The sequence below is a fragment of the Capsicum annuum genome, chromosome 2 (assembly GCF_002878395.1).
Source record: "Capsicum annuum cultivar UCD-10X-F1 chromosome 2, UCD10Xv1.1, whole genome shotgun sequence".
Taxonomy (NCBI): domain Eukaryota; kingdom Viridiplantae; phylum Streptophyta; class Magnoliopsida; order Solanales; family Solanaceae; genus Capsicum; species Capsicum annuum.
The window spans coordinates 133,896,921-133,916,314 of record NC_061112.1 but is presented as its reverse complement, the minus strand read 5'-3'; the positions used below and the strand labels follow the sequence as shown (position 1 = coordinate 133,916,314).

The window sequence follows — 19,394 nt, the reverse complement described above, 5'->3', positions numbered from 1 at the left end:
AATCCATAAGGAAATTTGGGTTGTCCACATATAAAAAAAGTTAAGATACGAGTAATATATTATATATTCACTTAAATTAAAATTAATAATTAATTAAGGTTGCCACATCATTTCTTCGATGGCATTATTGTAAAATCCAGTCATAGTAACTTTTGTGATGGTCGGAGTAAAGTTAAATGACCATGGATGAAATGAATGAAAGAAAAGTGACTTTTGCGTAATAGATACAAAGTTAAGTGATCATGGATGAAATTTACCTCTATTCATGGTTAAGATTTGACTAATAAATATTTTATATATTTGCTTCAAAAATATTTAGTAATTTCAAAATTACAACTACCAAATTATTTTATCCATAAATATATTTTTTAAAAATTCTCTCTTCCTACTTTTTTCTTCTAACCATGATTTAACTAGAAAAAAATTATCCTATGATTAAAAAAATATTTTATGGTAAATTTTTTTTTATAGATATACCCTTATCATTTTAAAAACTTTATTATTTTTGCCTTTTCCAAATTTCTTAGCTCTTATCATTTTTTCTCTTCATCCAAAAAAAAAAAAAAGACTAGCTATAAAAAAAATTGGCAAAGCCAAAATCATGACAACAGTAAAAAATTATCTCATAAATATAAATCTTTGAGTAGTAAATTATTATAATAACACAAGCATTATCGATATTATAATAAAAATAATCAATTAGCATAATTAAAAAGAAACTTGGTTATTAAAAATATTGAAGTGTCACCATTTATACTCATAGCTAATTTTAAAGAAAAAGTATCTAATGGTTAAAATGAAATAAAAAATTAACTTAAAGAAGTTGGAAGATAGTCCATGAGCATAAAAATAGAACACAGCGTAGAAAAAAAGGTAGAAATAGATAGAATTTTTTTTAAAAAAAATATATTTAGGGGTAAAATAATTATGTAACTATAACAATTGTTGAATTACTAAAATTTTGGAAGCAAATAGGTAAAATATTTGTTGTTCATATCATGGTCAGAATCTTAATTTAGTAATTAAATCTTAACCATTCATTTTAACTAATATCATGTGTCTCTCATTCAAGTAGAAACTTGAAGAAAATAGAGATAACAGAAATGCAGAGGAGTCGAATCCCACAAAGACCGTATGAGCGTGCAATTATACTTCGAATGCTTCATCATAGCATAAATCGATTCATTTTCCTTTTTTTTCTTATGCACATGTTTTATATCACCAACACTCAAATACCAAATGCCATGATTTGGCAACACTTCAAAAGCGCGGTCTTTATATTATTAAGAAGAGCAAAATTCAGAAATAGCATATTTATTCCCTTAATTATGAGTTTCATAGCAACAGTTTCATAATTACATAATATAACAAGTTGTATTTTGTATTTTTGCAAACTGTTGCTACAAAAATATAAATACATATTGATTTTTATTGTCCTTATGATCGATATGTATTTTGTATTTTTGCAAACTGTTGCTATAAAAATACAAATACATATGCTACAAAATGTAATTTGATAAAAATGTTGCTATTTTTTGTAATTTAATACTTAAATATGTTACTTTATGTATTTTTTCCTATAAAGAACACTTCAATAAAGCCCACCCCTTAAAACTAGAATGTAGTGTTGCACAAATATTTTGGTTGCACCTTTCAAGTGTTCCCTAAAACTAGAGCTGCCATAGGCCAAAGTTGTAGCGATGAATTAATTGTATATATAAGTATAAAATATTTATATTTAATTTCTTAAACTTTATATGCGGTCAAATACATTCAAATAAATGGAAACAATGAAGCATCATTTAGCGGAAAGGAAGTTATAAAAAAAAATAGATTGGGGTGGGGGAGAGGGGGGGGGGGGTTAATAATTTCATAAGATGGAATTAATTATCATTTCTTAGATCTTCCCTGTTAATAAGGTAGATCTGATCTCTGTGACGGATTTTCACATGAGTTACCATGCTCTATATATCAACAACTACTGTACAAATGTACGCAGTTATCTTTAAAGATTCCATCTAACAAATCCAACTATACTAATTGTTACCAAGTAATTCACAAAATGATATATATTAACCATTAATTTATCATCTATCATTTATATTATATGCCTAAAATATAGTTTCTGTTCGTTCTACATGCTCATTAGGATACTACATTCTATGGCTTGATCGAAAAAATAGTTGATTGATCGATAGATTGATTAAAAGGTGTTTCAGTGTATTGGTGCATTATACGTCCAAGAAAAGTAGTGTAATTTAGTATGGAAGAGATGTAATTCCATGCTTCATAAAATGATGACATACATTAACCTCTCAAATCTCACATGAAACGGCCTCAAGAAGACTTTTTCATCCAAGTAATTTTTATATGCCAATAAAGATCTTTTTTCTTCTCCATTCTACATGCTCGTTGAAATTACTAGATTCTATATGGCTTGTCAATAAAGAATTTATTGATAGATGTCTCATTATGTTAGCAGTTTCTGTGTCCAAGAATTTTTTCTCATTTTGTTAAAATGCTACAACGCGATTTTTGTACTAGCTAGATTCTTTAGTGTAACTTGTAGAAGATGACATAGTGGAAGATTAATGCATTTGTGTGATATAGCTTTCAGAAAAGGAGTAGTGCCATATTGCTGGTGACAAATTTACACGTACACAAGTACTGCACAAGATAAATATCTTTATATATTCCATCAAACAACTCCAACTATATACTGATTGTTACATACCATGTATTAATTCCACTCTTCACAAAATGACATACATTCTTTACCTCTCATTTTCTCAGATTAAATGTCAAGATGACAACTTCATCTATTATTTATATGCCTACAAGTTACTTTCATTACATTCTACTTTCACATTGGCATGGGAAAAATTATGGAGTCTGAAGCTGAGCAGCCCTTGTTGGCTGCCCATGGGGCGAGTTCTGAGCTCGAGGAGGTGCTCTCCAACTCCCAATTACCTTACTTTCAACGCCTTAGGTCCGCCTTTTGGATCGAATTCCAGTTGCTTTTTCGACTTGCAGCCCCTGCAGTGGCTGTCTACATGATCAATAATGCTATGTCCATGTCTACACGAATCTTTTCGGGTCAACTTGGAAACCTTCAGCTTGCTGCTGCCTCTCTTGGCAATCAAGGCATCCAATTATGTGCTTATGGCCTTATGGTATACCCTTATATCTCTAAGTTTCTTTCGCAAATCGTATGGCCTTATGGTATACCCTTATATCTCTAAGTTGCTTTCGCAAATCGCAATATGATGTAAGTTCCTTATATTTGTCCATTTGGTATTTATGGCTATGCAATTTTCAACTTAAACTATGATAGTAAAGGAAAAGAAAGTTGAGAACTTGTGTGTGCAAAAAAGGAAAAGCTAGCAGAGGAATTTTGATGACAAAACAACACTACATGTATAACTTTTCCAATTTTCTTCTTCTTTTTTTTCTTTTCATTTTTCCCTTGTTGTTGCAGCTAGGGATGGGCAGTGCAGTGGAAACTCTATGTGGACAAGCATATGGAGCTAATAGATATGAAATGTTAGGAGTCTACCTACAAAGATCAACAGTAGTACTTTCAATAACAGGCATACCACTAGCTGTGGTGTATTTGTTTTCCAAGAACATACTGCTCGCGCTTGGTGAATCAAAACCAGTTGCATCACAAGCAGCAGTATTTGTGTATGGCCTAATACCCCAGATATTTGCTTACGCGGTGAATTTCCCAATACAGAAGTTCTTGCAATCTCAGAGTATTGTAGCCCCTAGTGCCTTTATTTCCCTAGGGACTCTATTTGTACACTTACTGCTCAGTTGGATTGTTGTATACAAAATTGGACTGGGATTGATAGGGGCATCACTGGTATTGAGTCTTTCTTGGTGGATTATTGTTGGGGCTCAGTTTATATACATATTGACAAGTGAAAGGTGTAAGGCTACTTGGACAGGTTTTCGATGGGAGGCATTCAGTGGATTATGGGAATTCGTGAAGTTATCGGCGGCTTCAGCTGTTATGTTGTGTTTGGAGACATGGTATTTTCAAATTCTTGTGTTGCTTTCAGGGTTGCTCAAGAATCCTGAGCTTGCATTGGATTCTATCTCAGTATGGTGAGATTTTGTTACCCTTCTGTTTATTTGTATGCTACCAAAAACTACATTCTGTTCATGATCTCATAAAACTAGTTAGCTATATCTATATATATTATAGTGTCAATATCAAGAAATTTCTCTCTAAAAAAGGTTAAGTTGTTAATCAATTAGCTATGACTTGATATTCTTGGCCAACATTTTACACCCGTTGCCTTCTACTGGAACTATACATATATACAATTTTTTGATACGTGTATTTATACAGAGGTTTAATTTGATCCTTTATCGCGAGGGAGAAATGATTGCAATGGTACTCTACACGCATACACTCCTTTAAATTCTGGATCCACTTCTGTTGCCTTGAAAAGTTAAAAATGACTTGCCAATGAACTAAAGAAATCTTTTTACTTTTATATTTGTAGCATGGCAGTGAATGGGCTGATGTTCATGGTTGCAGTGGGGTTCAATGCTGCTGCTAGGTCAGTTTTTCTTTCTTGGTTACCCATTAACCATTCATGGTATATATATTCTATTTAAAATTATATACCATGACAGTTCAAAATAATTACTTGTGATTATGTGCAAGTTACCAAACCATTCTTGTTAAAGAATATTACCTATATTTACAAGTGATATGGTATAAGAAACATTTAAACAGTTAGTTTATAGAAGTTAAACTCGTTTTGATCAGTGTGAGAGTGAGCAATGAACTAGGAGCAGCACATCCAAAGTCAGCAGCATTCTCAGTGTTTGTGGTGACATCAATTTCATTTGTTATAGCTGTGGTGGAAGCTATAATAGTGCTATGTTTGCGCAATGTTATTAGCTATGCATTCACCGAGGGTGAAACTGTGGCCAATGCAGTGTCTGATTTGTGTCCATTTTTAGCTTTCACCCTTATTCTCAATGGCATTCAACCAGTCTTGACTGGTAAGATATATCTCCTCCTTAATCTCCTTATTTGTAGTATGATATTATATAGGGTATATACGCTGACAAGGTAAAGTTTTTATACTATTTACGTGATCTAACATGTTGTAGCAAGTTATTTGTCTTATTCTTCATGTAACTGAACTCACTTATTATGTGTTGTCTTCAGTTTCACGATTAACGTATAAAAGTTAAATTCAAAAGTCACTAGATCTTCTACCTTTTATATCAGATACAAGGGTGGTGGTCGCTTGGTTCATCTGAAATTAATATTTTTGATGCGGAATATAAATTCATGTATAAAAATGTGTCAAAATTGCAACAAATAATAGGTCTATACCTATAACATTAAAAATTACAATAAATTCAATGCTAATTCATATAACTTGAACTTGACACATTGCATGGAAGTGGTGGTGCAACCACGTATGATAAAGGACAATCAATTGAATCTCCTTTTTAAAAAAATTCTAATGTATATAAGAAATTATATCATCAACGGAGGCGGAGCCATCCTATTAAAGGGGTTCGGAGAAACCCCTTCATAGTTAAAATCATTTTTATGTATATTTTGTATATATTGAACTTCCTTCAATGGATTTTCTTCAAATTTTGAATCTCTTTAATAAAAATTTTGGCTCCACTTGTGATCATCAGTATATAGATAATTTACTCTTTTTAAAAAGATTTCCTCTTTGTTCCTTTAATTCAAAGAAGGGCCACGTGTGTAGGCGGCTAATCTATTGTGAGATTCATACTTTTGCAAATGGAGTAGTTGGAAGGAACTTGCTTAGTACCTGAGGGCCGGTTGCTTTCCAAGCGAAATATTTCAGAATTAAGTTTGAAATTAAATTAATATTTTATTTAATAAAAATATAATTAATTTTAAGACAAAATAATACCTCAAAACTTGATATTACTTTATACCACCTAAAAGATGAGACAAATTAATCGCAAAATTATAATATCGGAATAACTTTATGTGCGAATCACACAATACCTAAGGTCTTAAATGTCCAAAGAATTTTTTTGTTGTTTATTCTTAAAAAATTAACAAAAAGTTGGCATCACTTTCCTGGATGATAGAAACTAATAGGAAAAGAGACACCCATAGGCACAACAAATAAGGTTAGTCCATTATTTTCCTAAAAAAATATATGGCTAGTCCATTTCACAAAAAGATTGTATCACCAGGCCAGCTTGTTAAATCATCTTTCAATACAGCGACTGCTCATCCTTATTTGTCAGTACTGTTATAGTCCCATTTGAAAAGATTAGGTTGTTTTCTTCTTACATAACTTTAGATAACTATAATATAGTAAATTAATTTTAGATGAGTTAGATTTAAGTAAGGCCTACTTTTTCGCTGTGATATAAGAGCCGAGCACTATTAGAATTTGTGATGCGATTGTAAGTGTCTTTTTTTCTTATCCATAAATTTCGAGTTCAAGTCTTCAAAATAAAATCGTCTTTGATACCTCATTTTATCTCCTAGGTGATAAGTTACCCAATAAAAACCAACTTTGGACCCATAAATTTTAAATTGGGTTGACCTCTGTTACAGCCTTGATAATAAACTTAGCACCATATTGCATGTGGAAAACATTTCATCTACGTCCTAATTGTTACAATATATATATGACCAGAGGTTAGGTGCAAATTCATATTGTGCACATGTCCGTAGGCACCCTACCAATTAATTAATAAATTCCTTTGACAAGTTCATGTGAACACATTTTAGTCTCTGTAGATTTAAAGTGGTTAATTATCATATTTACTTCACACAAAATTTGTGTAAGTTTTTTTACAATTTTGTTTTTCTTTCTGAATTTTTTCAGGTGTTGCTGTTGGCTGTGGATGGCAGACATTTGTTGCATACGTGAATGTAGGGTGTTATTATGGTGTAGGAATTCCATTAGGATGTCTTCTTGGCTTCAAATATGACTTCGGTGCCAAGGTCATTATTTTTAATACACAAAATTCATTATTTTTAGAAGCCTTGTATATTTTTACCACATATTTTGGAACAAACACATATACGTGTATTAATGGCAGGGAATATGGACTGGAATGATTGGAGGAACTGTGATGCAAACATTCATTCTGCTTTGGTTCACATTCCGTACAGATTGGGATAAAGAGGTGATATTATAACTTGTAAATTTAAAGCCAATAGTTCATTGGAATATTGTTGTAAATGGATTTGGGATTCTTTTTTTAATTTTATTTTTATTTTCAGGTAGAGAAAGCTAGAAATCGTCTGGACAAATGGGAAAATGTAAAAGAATCTCTAAACAAGGAATGAAGAGGAAAAGAGAGACATGAATTCCAAATAATCCTTGCAGTACCTGCAAGAGCAAAGAAGTTATCTACCAAAAGAGAGTCGAAATCTATAATAGAATAGGTTACTATTTCTAAATTTAAAAAAAAACAGATAAAAATAATTTCAGATAGTATGATTTATTAGTATTCTATCTTACTTTACGAAAACAACCTATCTACCTCACCAGACACTCTCTAGCCCCTCATACCTCACTTTGTGGGATTACACAGGGGTATATTGTTGTTGCTATCTTAGTTGGTGTCCAAAGTATTCGATTCAAGAAGACAGTGATGGCTGAATCCAAAGAACAAAAAAAAAAAATTTTTTTGCAGTTTACTTCCAATCAACTTATCTGTAAGAAAACCATCGCCTGTATCTGCACGTTTCTTAGTTGATTGTGTTATAAAGAGGGTGATAACAACTTTATTTCTGCAATTAGGCCCACAACGCGCAATCAAATTGATATCGTAAGTGTCTAACCAGGAAAGTAAAAATGAGAAAATGAGAGTCTAAGAGAGAATAAAAAAGGCAACCTCATTGCATATGCTAAGGGTTCATTTGCTTACCGGAATTAGAAAAGCATTTCCTATATAATACCAAATATAAACTTTGGTATTATATTATCATGCGTTTGGTTAACATTTTGCTCCGATATAACACACCTATATAACTTATAGAGCAATTCGAGTGTTACTTTATACCGGGTTCAACAAAAAAATATTTTTACGTGAAATTGGTGACACTTTTACTATATATCATATATTTTAATGCAATACACCAAAAATTATGGAAACATATGCACCAGAGAATCAAATAGATCTTTATCCATGTATTACAATTGTTGCATTACAATTCCTCTCTAACTTTATCCGCAACCAGACCAACCCCTCAGACTATTGAATTACTCACAACAGAGAACAATCAGAACAAAACAGAAGAAAAATCTTTAGTTTTTTCTTAATGTATAAGTACATAATGTTTCCAGCATTTGTGTTGCCTCCTATAAGCTGTTATAAACTACAAAAGCAGCAGAAACTCTGCACATAATCAATTTATATTTTTGAGGCCACCAAGACGACACAATGACTTGGGGAAGTGAATACAGATCATGAAGAACACAAAATTTGCGTAGACAAATGAGTCTACCCAAAAGAGAGGTTGTGATTTGATTAAGTACCGGAGATAAAATAAGTCTCTAGTTGGTGAGGTTTACTCAGCCTCAATAAACAATCATCTCATCATTCGCCACGCCTGCTCTCATCCTTGTCATCGATGCAACTTAGTCTACATCCATGTCATCTCTCCTTTTACTTCTTGAGTCCGAACCTGAGCCATCCTCACTCTTTTGGGGTGAGGACTTGTGCCTCATTACATGCTTACACATCCTGAAATTCATTTCACAATATTGGTGCACATCAGGCAAAGAAAAGTTGATGCTCGAAAACACAAGATGCAGCAAAACCAATAAGCTGTAGTTATCTCAATTCTCAAGAGGCACTTGCTAGGATCTTCTAATTGGGTCTTAACCATAATTAAGGAACCAATCAGTCGTAAATTCTAACAATTCTAAGGAGTAAAACTACAGTTGCTTTGCTTTCAGGGAACCGATGCCACTTTTACGTGTATGTCATAAGTGTAGGCAGTTCAAAATGATGAATATGTTCTCTTAGTCTGAAAAGAGTGGAAGTATATATGTGCGGTATGCCTAAATACATACTAACATATATAGAGTATGGAGTACACACACACACACATCTACGATTATAATCTGTCTGTAAAACTACTACCAGGTTTGGTTGTGTGTTTTTCTAAACCGAAATTACAGATAAATTCAAATGTCACTCGCATCTAACATGCATTCCCTAACTCTATTAAACCTTGAACTGCTCAGAATTTCAATATATAGTACTAACATAAATATATTTTTAATTTTCCCCAGATCCCACCACTTTGTAGGGATACACTGGGTATGATGTAGTAGAAAACATCACATAGAAAGCGAATAAAAGACACAGAGAGACGGGAGAAAGAGTGAAAAACGAAGACAACTGAAACAAAGAGGGGGGGCTGGTTCTTGATATGGCGAGTTCTCGCCGGAAGTCTTTCTCTCTCGCGGTTCCTCTCTGTTTTCTGTGTTTCAGTTTTAAAAATGAAAAAAAATAAAAATTAAAAGGTGAATTTTAAATGAAATTTTTTTTAAAAGGTGAATTAAAAATGAAAAATTTAAAGAGTGAATTTTTTTTTTAATTTACTTTCTCAATTTAAATTTATTTAATATTTAATTTTTTATGTGGTATTTTAAAAATGACGTAGAATTTAATACAATATCTAAAAATAACGTGGAAGCTGACGTGGCAGCAATTGTGTTACACACCAAAATGGGGTTTGAAATATTATGTTTCAATGAGTTCAGGGGTTCAGATGACAAAAGTCTAAGTAGAGACGTTCACTTTACAAACACAGACAAGTGCAAGAGGGCCTAGTATATATTCTTTTAATCTTATATCAATTAATTATTTGTAGAGAGGTCCAAAAGTGGAGCGAAATGGATGTTAAAGGGATTGAGACTTGGTTGTTCTTGTATAGTTTTGTAGACAGTGGAAAATCTAATTCTGTCAGTGAACGAAGTACCAAAAACATGCAACCACAAGATGTATAACAACTGTGTGAGGAAAACAAGATTCATAGGTTAATTAGGCAGGTTTTGAAGATGGTGAACATACGCTTCAAAAGCCTCGGTCTTTCTCTTGATTTCACCAGACCATAATACTGGATCAGCATTTCTGGGCAATGCCTCCTGCTGATGGGATTTCTCTCGAAGCCACTGCTCTGCTTTATGGCATTCATTAATGACCTGCAAAGAAAAAATTCAGGTTAATCACGATATCACAAAGATCTGTGGCCTGTAGCATGTTATATAGATAAGATCATACAGCGTCTTTCTCACTGGCTGGAAGTGATCCTGCAGCCATCCGGTGTTCCACAATGCGATTTAATAGATGTCGAGTTGCTTGTGCCCGCGCCTCTTCTTCCTTATATCGATGCTCCACAGGGTCCACCATCTAATAACATTAGGTTGGTTGCATCACTTTCAAACAGTCTATAGGCATTGGAAAATTAAAAATAAATTCTACAACTAATACCAAATGACAAACCTTTTTAAGATCCTCCAGCTTCTCCGCATACACCTGTTCAGACTCATCATCTCCATCTTCATAGAGCCATTCTTCAGTCTGTTGTAGATTATATGAGATACCCTCCCTCTCCGAATCCGTAGCAAAGCTCCGATAGGAATTCAAAAGCTATTCAAAATTTCAAATAGATGCATAAAGTAAAGGAAATGGACCAGATACTGATAACATTTAACTAAACCAAAACCAAAATCAGCAAATGGGGTATTTGAAACAATCCGTATCAAAATGACAAGATACCAAATAGTGATAAATAAGTAGTACGTATCAACTCCAACATGTGTTTAAAAGTTATGAGTGTCACCTAGTGGTATTTGCAAACAAACTTACTCAGAAGGATGGCCTAAAAATGCAAGTGATACTGCAAATTTTATGGGCCACCAAAACTTGAAAGAATTCCACTTGTAAAGGAAAGGATAATAAGAAACTAAATTAAGCAGTGATGCATTCATCACTCCTCAACCTTCTGGTTCAGTTTGATACTTAATAGTTGAAAGATGAAAATGTTATATCCTCTAAAGTTATACTCTTACCTTAAAAGTGTGAAACATATCAGCTGAATCGATGTCTTTCAAGCAAGATAATTATGAGACTTGAAATTTGATCTTATACCTTATTACGAGTTTCATAAACGTATGCCTCCAGGGTGTTTTTCTTATCTTTAGTTCGCTCCACCTTTATGTCTTGCTCAGCTAACTGGCATTCCTTTTCCTGAGCTTGGGATAGCTCCATGAGGGTCATTCCACCATCAACGCTTTCACTGACAGGAATATCCTGTCTCTTAACGGCCTTACTTCTCTTTGTATCATCTCCCTGCAAAAACCACACGGTTTCATTTACAAATAGCCAAGTACACATTTCAAATAGCCAAAAGGTTTCCAACCAAAGAAGAATAGCACATAAATGGAATAACAACTCGCTGACGTCCTAGTGTTGGGTCCTAGATTATGATCAAATTATCGAATAAACTGACATCAGATAAGTATACTTCTTTTCAAGGAAAATAAATAATCAATTACCTAGAGTAATACCCTAAACTAAAGTAATGGCGACACTGCAACATCAATGAGAAAGAGAAACAGTGAGCATGCAGTTCTACAACACACCATCTCACATGCAGATCTGATTCTTTTATGTGAGGCAAGCACATGGAAATATTTTCCTTGACAGGTAGCGGTGAGACTCCAATGTATGATTTTAGCCTGCTCTAATGGCATGTGGAATTATGCAAACCGCCTCATGTAAAAGCTTAACCAATTAGAGAGGGGATGTTTTATTTATTTATTTATTTAGGTCTACGACACATGTGGCTTGTATGCATTTTCTACCAATTATCTAAAGAAATTTTTAGCAAATTCAAGTATAAAAGTATAGTCAAACCTCCCTATAACAGCCACTCGTTACAACATCTCAAATTTGTAAGTTCTATTAAAAGAATGAATAAAACTTGTTGATCGAGCCACTTGTTGGTTAACTCGGGTATTAGATTGAAGTTGATCAAGCCACTTGTTGCTTTCACCATGTAAAGCTCTGGCTGCTTTCAGAACTGCTTGAGCATTTATGCTAGGGATCAGCTCTCCTAATGCTTTTAGCTTTGAGGATTTTTGCCCTGGTCCTGACTGTTGTCGACCATTTGAAGTCACACAAGGCTAAGGTCCTAGGGGAGGACTACTTCGCTTGGCAGAAAAGCAAAGAACGTGATGAGTCCCTCTTTTATATGCTACTATTTAAATGACGATGGTGCCAAAATCAGCTTCAAACCTCGACTAAACCACTAAACAACCTATGATAGCCTACAAGCATGAGAATTGGGTAATCCTGCTCAGTGCTCACTCAGGCTAGAACAGATGTTGAGTGTTACAGCTTGAATCCCAATCTAGAATAAGATTCAGGTTGTTACTCTTATCCTTAACAACTCAACCAACCATCTCCGTGGGACAAATTTGCAAAATAAATCTCTTCTAAATAAAATTATCTATTTAAAAAGTACTTCAAAAGTATTATAATCCACAATCGTTATAATTAAAAAGATTTGAAATGTTTAACAAAATTGTAATAAAAGAAAGAAATGCTTGAGTCACGATACAGTTGAGTCATTCTTTTTAGAGAGAAGGGACTAATAACTTCAAGTGCCCAACAAACCACAAGAAGAAAACCACCAGTCCTCTTAACACAGTGGTTCTGTCTTTTTAGAGAGAAGGGACTAATAACTTCAAGTGTCCAACAAACCACAAGAAGAAAACTACCAGTCCTCTTAACGCAGTGGTTCAAACAGAACCACCAAAAAAAGGATGCAAATTAAGCAGTGATTACAAAAAGTACCAGAAGATACTATAAGTTCTAACTAATCATACAACAGAATGCACAGAGTAACTATCATCAGTACCATGCGTAACACCAGACGCTTCATGAGTGCTTACCTCCATATTTTCTGCATAAGTATCAACATTATTTTCCGATGTAGAATGACTTGTTTGATCTTTGATCAGCTGAAGAGAGTACAAAATGCAGCAACAACTTCAGGTTACATCTTCAAGAAAGTTTGATCAGCTGAAGGGATGACAAAATGCAGTAATTAATTTCCATATTATGTAAATTTGCACTAACCCAGGCCGATTCTACTGTTACAATTCCATGGAGGTTTAATTGAATTTTGACTTTGATCTTTGCTTTTTCAAAATGAGGAACCTGGAATGGGCCAATCTGGCGAAAGAAAAAAGTACAGTGTGAGATTAACTGACAAACTGATGGAGTCAACTTGACATTAAGGATGAGAGCATCAATTTCAAATTCTTAAAGACACTTAGCAACGGCATATCTCTGGCATCAATTTTAGTTACTAGAACTTCCCAAACTAAATTAATTTTACAGGTACGCATTTTCCTCAAACTGTTGCACATTGAGATTCAGCTAGGAAGCAGAAGCTAGATAACCTGCCTTCTTAAGCAAGGAAAGAAATAAACTTCATGCTACAAATTTCCTCAGCTTATAGACTCGCCGGCCAGAGAGATTTGAAAAGACACAGATATTAGATAACTCTTTCTACAGCATAAGATTAAATCCCAGTAGATGCATGACAGCATAAAAAGAACTAACTAAAAGGTGTCATGTGATCATATTCAACATGAGAATAATATTTAACATGCAACATGTTAGTGATATTTCAGGGAAATAGGCTAGGGGAAAGCCATCTTCCTATCATCCAATTGAAAATTTTGAAATCTTTATAACAATTACGGTCTCCTTTCTTTTGTTATTGTTCTTTATACTGTTGAAAAAATAACATAAATGTAACTAAAATATGTTTTCTCCAACAACGTAAGCTTTTAAACAATATGGTCACACAATTCAACTTGGTAGACTCATCTCTATTCTTCGTTTATCCAGTGTTAGGCTCCTATATTATGTTGTTCACGCTCCAAATGTCCAAGTCATTCAAAGGGATGTTAAGGTATCCCACATTGTCTGAGAGAACAGGATGTCTCACTATATGGCGTTGGGCAATCCTCACCTCATAAGAGTCAAAAAGAAGAAAAAAATTCTCGCCTTGTGAGCTACCTGTTGGGATTGAGTTACACCCAAGAGCATTTTCTTAAGATAATATGTCAGGGTGTGTATATTATTTTGCCATGAGTTCTTCATTACCGTTATTCTCTCTCTGACTGCTTTGGACTGTTTTTTCCCTTGAGCAGAGGGTTTATCGAAAACAACCTCTACCTAGGTAGGGGTAAGATCTGAGCACACTTTACCCTCCCCTGACCCCACTTGGTGGGATTTCAATGGGTACGTTGTTTGCGGGATTTCAATGGGTATGTTGTTGTTTTGCTTAAAAGACCATCACAAACATTGACTGTAACTTCCCAGTTCTTTTGTAACACTGACAAAAATCAATATGACCACCGAATTAGTCTGCCTGTTAGATGTCCAGAAATTTCCCCGAAAGAAAAATACCCAAATGACCTTATCTTGTGAAAAAAAAAAAAAAGATTTAGACCCTGAATGCCACTTTCCTTCTCTTATTCTAAACGTTGAAGCTATCCAAGTGACAGCGAGAGAAATCAACTGATCTTCGGAAGGGTAAATAAGGGCAACTAAAAAGGGTGTTTCGCAAGTTCATTTATTTATTTATTTATTGCATCAATATATCATTTTTCACCAGATCCCACTTTGTGGGAATATACTGGGTATCTTGTTGTTGCAATATATCTTTTGGCATCGTCCCTCAGTACCATGTTTATTTAAACATCGATCATAATATTCCACCAGAATTATGATTTCCAATTTCCTGCACTTCTCTTTAATGTCACAGAAACCACCTAAATATGTTCTTTCTGGGATATAAAATAATTCTTGGACAGATGTACACATACTTCTAGTAGGATAAATCATGATATATATTTCTGGTATTTAGCGACTATATACTATTCTACCTATTAGAGAAGTGAATTTAATAGCAAAACTTAATTCTCCAAAATATCAAAAAATAATTCTTTGTCGTTTAATGATAAATCATCACAGCTGCAGACATTCTGTCACCGTACAGTTTATCAAATTTCCATTTCCTTCATACCAATGACATCCCTTTTATCTTTATCCTCTCATGCATGATACTAATTTACATAATTACAGTGGATATAAAAGTTAGTTTCAAGTAAATTGGAGAAATCGAAACCCTGCAAATTATAGTTGACTCTGTAGCTCAGCTTCAATGTGAAAGACTGAAGGATCAGAGGTTTACGTAGTGGCTCACCAGCAATGTCTAGTTTTGAGAATCTTGAATCTCAAAATTGGCTGATGAGTGATGACTGATGTACATCAGCTATGAACACGTGTGGCCCAGCTTTATGCCCTAGCGTGTCCAAATTTAGCAGAGAGATCAAGTTCAATCTCCTGTCTTATTTCTAAGGCAGACATTGGAGGGCAAAAGTCTATAGAAAACAGCATCTCTACCTTCCAATGTAGGGATAAGGTCTGCATATACCCTACCCTCCCCAGACCCCACTCATGGGATTACACTGAGCATTTGTTGTTGTTGTACATTGGAGGGCAAAATTGCTTCTGTGACTGGTTCAGGGAGGACACATTTTAAGCAGGATCATTCAATAGAGAAGATCAACAAGATTTCGCAACATAAAATATGCAAAGCTACTGAGTAGTGCATGTAGTTATTTTAACATACAATGAACTAGTACAATATGTAACACTCCCTGTAGACATAGTTGACTTATTTAATTTTACTTTTCTTTTGATTTACCTTTTCAAAAATATGATATACAGATGTATTGAGATATCCATCAAGAGAAAACTTCTCTTTCGAGGGATGCATCATTGGAAACAAACCAAAAAGGAAAATGAAAAACTAATCAGGTTAGAAGAACAAGTATGTAACAAATGATACAACGGACAGCTGTACGTAAGTTCTCAAAGACAGTTCCATGAGCTTCGGCAAACTTAGAAGCTTAGAGATCTTTAAGTTGTAACCTTGGCAACTAGAACATTAGCTACAATCTAGATTAGAGTAATCCAACTATAGCGAATCATCCCTAACATAATCAAGAAAATTAGATCAAATGTGATATGATACTCTAGATCTCCCCGAACAAAGCTTGAAGATAGAACTTCTCCTATTAGCTAAAAGGGACAAAGTAAACTGTACCGTAGATTTGCTTATTTTATCGGATACACCAGGTGGCAACTCATTCTTGTCAGTGTAGAATGCTTCCAAGTGGAAACTGCTGCTCCTTTGCAATGTTAGCACTTTCATGCTGGGAAAACTGTGGCCCTTCGGAAACAATATGCCATTTGATAGGGTGCAAACTGGGCCCTCATCAGATGCAAACCCAATGGAGAAAGGAAATGAATCCTGAATCTGCAAATGGAAGATTTCCAAACTCAAAACACAGATGAAACCAATAATGTTCATGCCAAAGTTAGGACTTGGTGCACTTATGTTCTATTCCAACTATCCTCTGGACAATGTTTTGTATTATTGCTTTTCAAGATATTGATTGTGAGATGAATTTAAGGCTTTGGATACCTATGCATGACAACTCTTAAGCAGTAAAAGGCATAAGTATGACATAGATGTACTAAGCTATCCCAATGCACAATAATTCTTCCTCGTTTTAGTATAACAATAACAACATAACCAGTGTAATAGCACAAGTGAGGTCTGGGGAGGGTGGTGTGTACGCAGCCCTACCCCCACCTTGTGAAGATAGATCTTTCTCGTTTTAGTACATACCCAAAAATTCCTTTTAGCTCTTTCAAATATACTTCCAGTTTATTACAAGAAAGAATGAAATACTAAAGTAGCAACAGAGTGATTGTAGTGAAGTAAAAGGGTTGTCTCACATAATTGGATTATTTCACATAATAAAGAGTGTAGTCTATTAATTCAATGTCAATTGGTTTCACCCATATGGTTGATCTAGCTATTCATATTGTCCTTCTCAAAGCCTTCTGTGATCTCCCTGCCTGGATCCAGCTTAGAATGACTGAGTCAAAAGATGGGCTATGTCATGGCCTCATTTCCTGCAATTTAATCTTGTCTAGAATGCTCGATGAATATTGCACTCTGATTTATCAATTATTAACACCTATGGTTCTCATAAGTAACAAAACGGTAAGGAATTCACAGCCATCTTGATCACAAGTATTACTATATTAGTTTACGTCACAAACCTCGTACTCTCTGACACGAAATATAGGGCTAAGCATTGCACATTGAAGAGCACATCCACGTGCAACACACTCACTAGCATTTATTGTCCGCCCCGGTTCTTTTCTGAAAACAGAATTTAAAATTCTTCCCATAGCTGGAATTCGAGAGCCTGACCCTACAAGCTCAAGAGTATGAATCCTGTCAGCAGTCAAACCAGAATCTAGCAAAGCTTTACGACAAGGAATGCTTATCTTCTCCAACAAATCTGAAGAAAGCTTCTCAAAGTCCTCTCTTTTGATGAAACCTTTTACATCTTTCTCATCCATCAAGCACTCGATATTAAGCGGAGCCTCTGGATTTGCACTTAAAACTTTCTTCAGTTTCTCGCACGCAGCCCTCAATCTTATAGAAGCCCGAGCATTTGAATTAACATCAATATTGTACTGTTCCTTGAAATTTGCAGCAAAATATCTGAATAAAACTTCATCAAAGTCTCTCCCGCCCAAATCACTATCAAAAGCATGAGACAATATCTTCATATGGCCAGGTTCAAAAGATGCTACAACAACTTGTGTGTCACAATGACCAACATCAACAAACACGACATTTGTTGGACCCCCAGCTGAAAAATCGGTCTTGTATATACCATAACCCAATGCAGTTGCAGTGCCGTCATGCATCAATCTCAATGGCTTCAACCCAGCAATTTCCGCTGCATACAAATAAGCACGTCTCTGTAAATCTGTGAAGTACGAAGGTATGCCAATAACACAATCCGAAACATCCGTCTCAAGACTCTTCTCGGCAATTTGCTTCAAATGTGCAAATAACATCGCCATAATTTGAACAGGAGTGAGACTCTGCTTCTCATCCATATACTTCAAATTAATCAAAATGCCACCATCCGGTCCCTCAGAGGTCGCAAACGGAAGCAATTTCAAATCCTTCTGCACAGCAGGTTCCCTATATTTCCTACCAATCAACCTCTTAACCTGTGAGATAGTTGATTTCGGGTTCATAGTAGCCGACGCAGCTCCAGCCGTGCCAATGAACCTTTGTTTCTCACCAAAAGACACCACAGCCGGTGTCTCTCGATTCGATTCTTCGTTTAATATCACATCAATTCCACGTTGCTTTGCAACTCCTATAACACAATTCTCATTTCCAACATCAAACCCAACTACACTCATTTCCAGCTATATAACCTTCCAAAATTCCAACCACAACACAATTTTCCAAAATAAACCAATCAAACCTGGAAAAGGAATCACAATGACCAAAATTCAACGTGAGTTCACCAAAATTACATCGATTCCATCAATAAACGAAGCATTTGAAACTGAAAATCAATCGACCAACCAATTAAAAGGATGTCAATAAAGACTACGTAACAACAGAGGAAATGAAGGTACCTGATTCGAGAGAAAGGGAGGAAACCCTAACAATGGAGAAGCTGATGGTCGTCTATGGATGAACAAAGGGAAAAGCGAAAGTCTCCGAATTGTTTGTCAGAATGAAAGAAAGCGGAATTTTGAAAATATATTCCCTTTATTCCTTGTTACACATTGCGCTTTTCACTCTCACATTTTATTTTAAGTATTATTTTCGGCAATAACTTTGGGAAAAAGAGGCAATGTATATCAACCTTTTATTTGATTTGATTTGAGTTAGGAAGTGTTGATGTATTAATTATTCTCCCTTCCTTTGTCTTTGATCCTTTATTTTAATTTATTATCCATCTTTTTTCTCCATTCATTTTCCCCCTTTTTTAAGGGGAAAGTTCAAGGTGAAAATGAAAAACTAACAAGTCAAAAAAATATGACTACTGTGCAAAATGTTTCCTCTAAAATTGTGTGAAATATCTTGTATTACTTTTTGTCTAATTTTTATTTAGTAAAAATAAATTTTAATATTATATCGAATGTGCTAATCAACAAATTATTAGAGGAGGTCTAATTTTGTTTGTCTATAGTAAATATAAGTAAAACATTATTTAAAATGATAAGTTACCTGATCTTTTACATTTAAATTATGGAATATAATTAAATTTAAGCCTTGTTATTGTGAAAGTCAGTCTTATAATAAGCATCATCTAAGCTTGCATCATGTAAGCTATTTCAATATCATGATCCTATTAAGAGAGTGCTCGAATGCTTAAAAAGAATCATCCAAAGGTGAATTAACCATATTCTGA

General features: G+C 34.5%; 2 protein-coding genes across 5 annotated transcripts; one reads left to right on the top strand and one right to left on the bottom strand.

The window, feature by feature from the left end:
* The first annotated feature begins 1,849 nt into the window (after positions 1 to 1,849).
* LOC107859578 (protein DETOXIFICATION 40) lies at positions 1,850 to 7,780 on the top strand. Of its 4 annotated transcripts, none has more exons than XM_047407054.1 (8): positions 1,850 to 1,991; positions 2,794 to 3,173; positions 3,479 to 4,110; positions 4,515 to 4,571; positions 4,784 to 5,022; positions 6,861 to 6,979; positions 7,078 to 7,164; positions 7,262 to 7,780. In XM_047407054.1, exons 2-8 carry the CDS (start codon positions 2,874 to 2,876, stop codon positions 7,325 to 7,327), a joined length of 1,500 nt encoding a protein of 499 aa, XP_047263010.1. In that variant the 5' UTR covers positions 1,850 to 1,991; positions 2,794 to 2,873; the 3' UTR covers positions 7,328 to 7,780. The 4 variants fall into 4 exon arrangements, with proteins under 4 accessions (XP_047263010.1, XP_016560114.1, XP_047263009.1 ...); XM_016704628.2 differs by lacking the exon at positions 1,850 to 1,991 and adding an exon at positions 1,998 to 2,359; XM_047407053.1 differs by lacking the exon at positions 1,850 to 1,991 and adding an exon at positions 2,007 to 2,050.
* A 352-nt stretch (positions 7,781 to 8,132) lies between these two features.
* Positions 8,133 to 18,894, bottom strand: LOC107859576 (heat shock 70 kDa protein 16). Its single transcript, XM_016704626.2, has 10 exons — positions 18,613 to 18,894; positions 17,221 to 18,455; positions 16,193 to 16,405; positions 13,144 to 13,239; positions 12,957 to 13,025; positions 11,149 to 11,349; positions 10,501 to 10,647; positions 10,279 to 10,407; positions 10,069 to 10,199; positions 8,133 to 8,730 (listed from the first exon to the last, which is right to left on the bottom strand). Exons 2-10 carry the CDS (start codon positions 18,388 to 18,390, stop codon positions 8,625 to 8,627), a joined length of 2,262 nt encoding a protein of 753 aa, XP_016560112.1. The 5' UTR covers positions 18,391 to 18,455; positions 18,613 to 18,894; the 3' UTR covers positions 8,133 to 8,624.
* Positions 18,895 to 19,394: the final 500 nt, after the last annotated feature.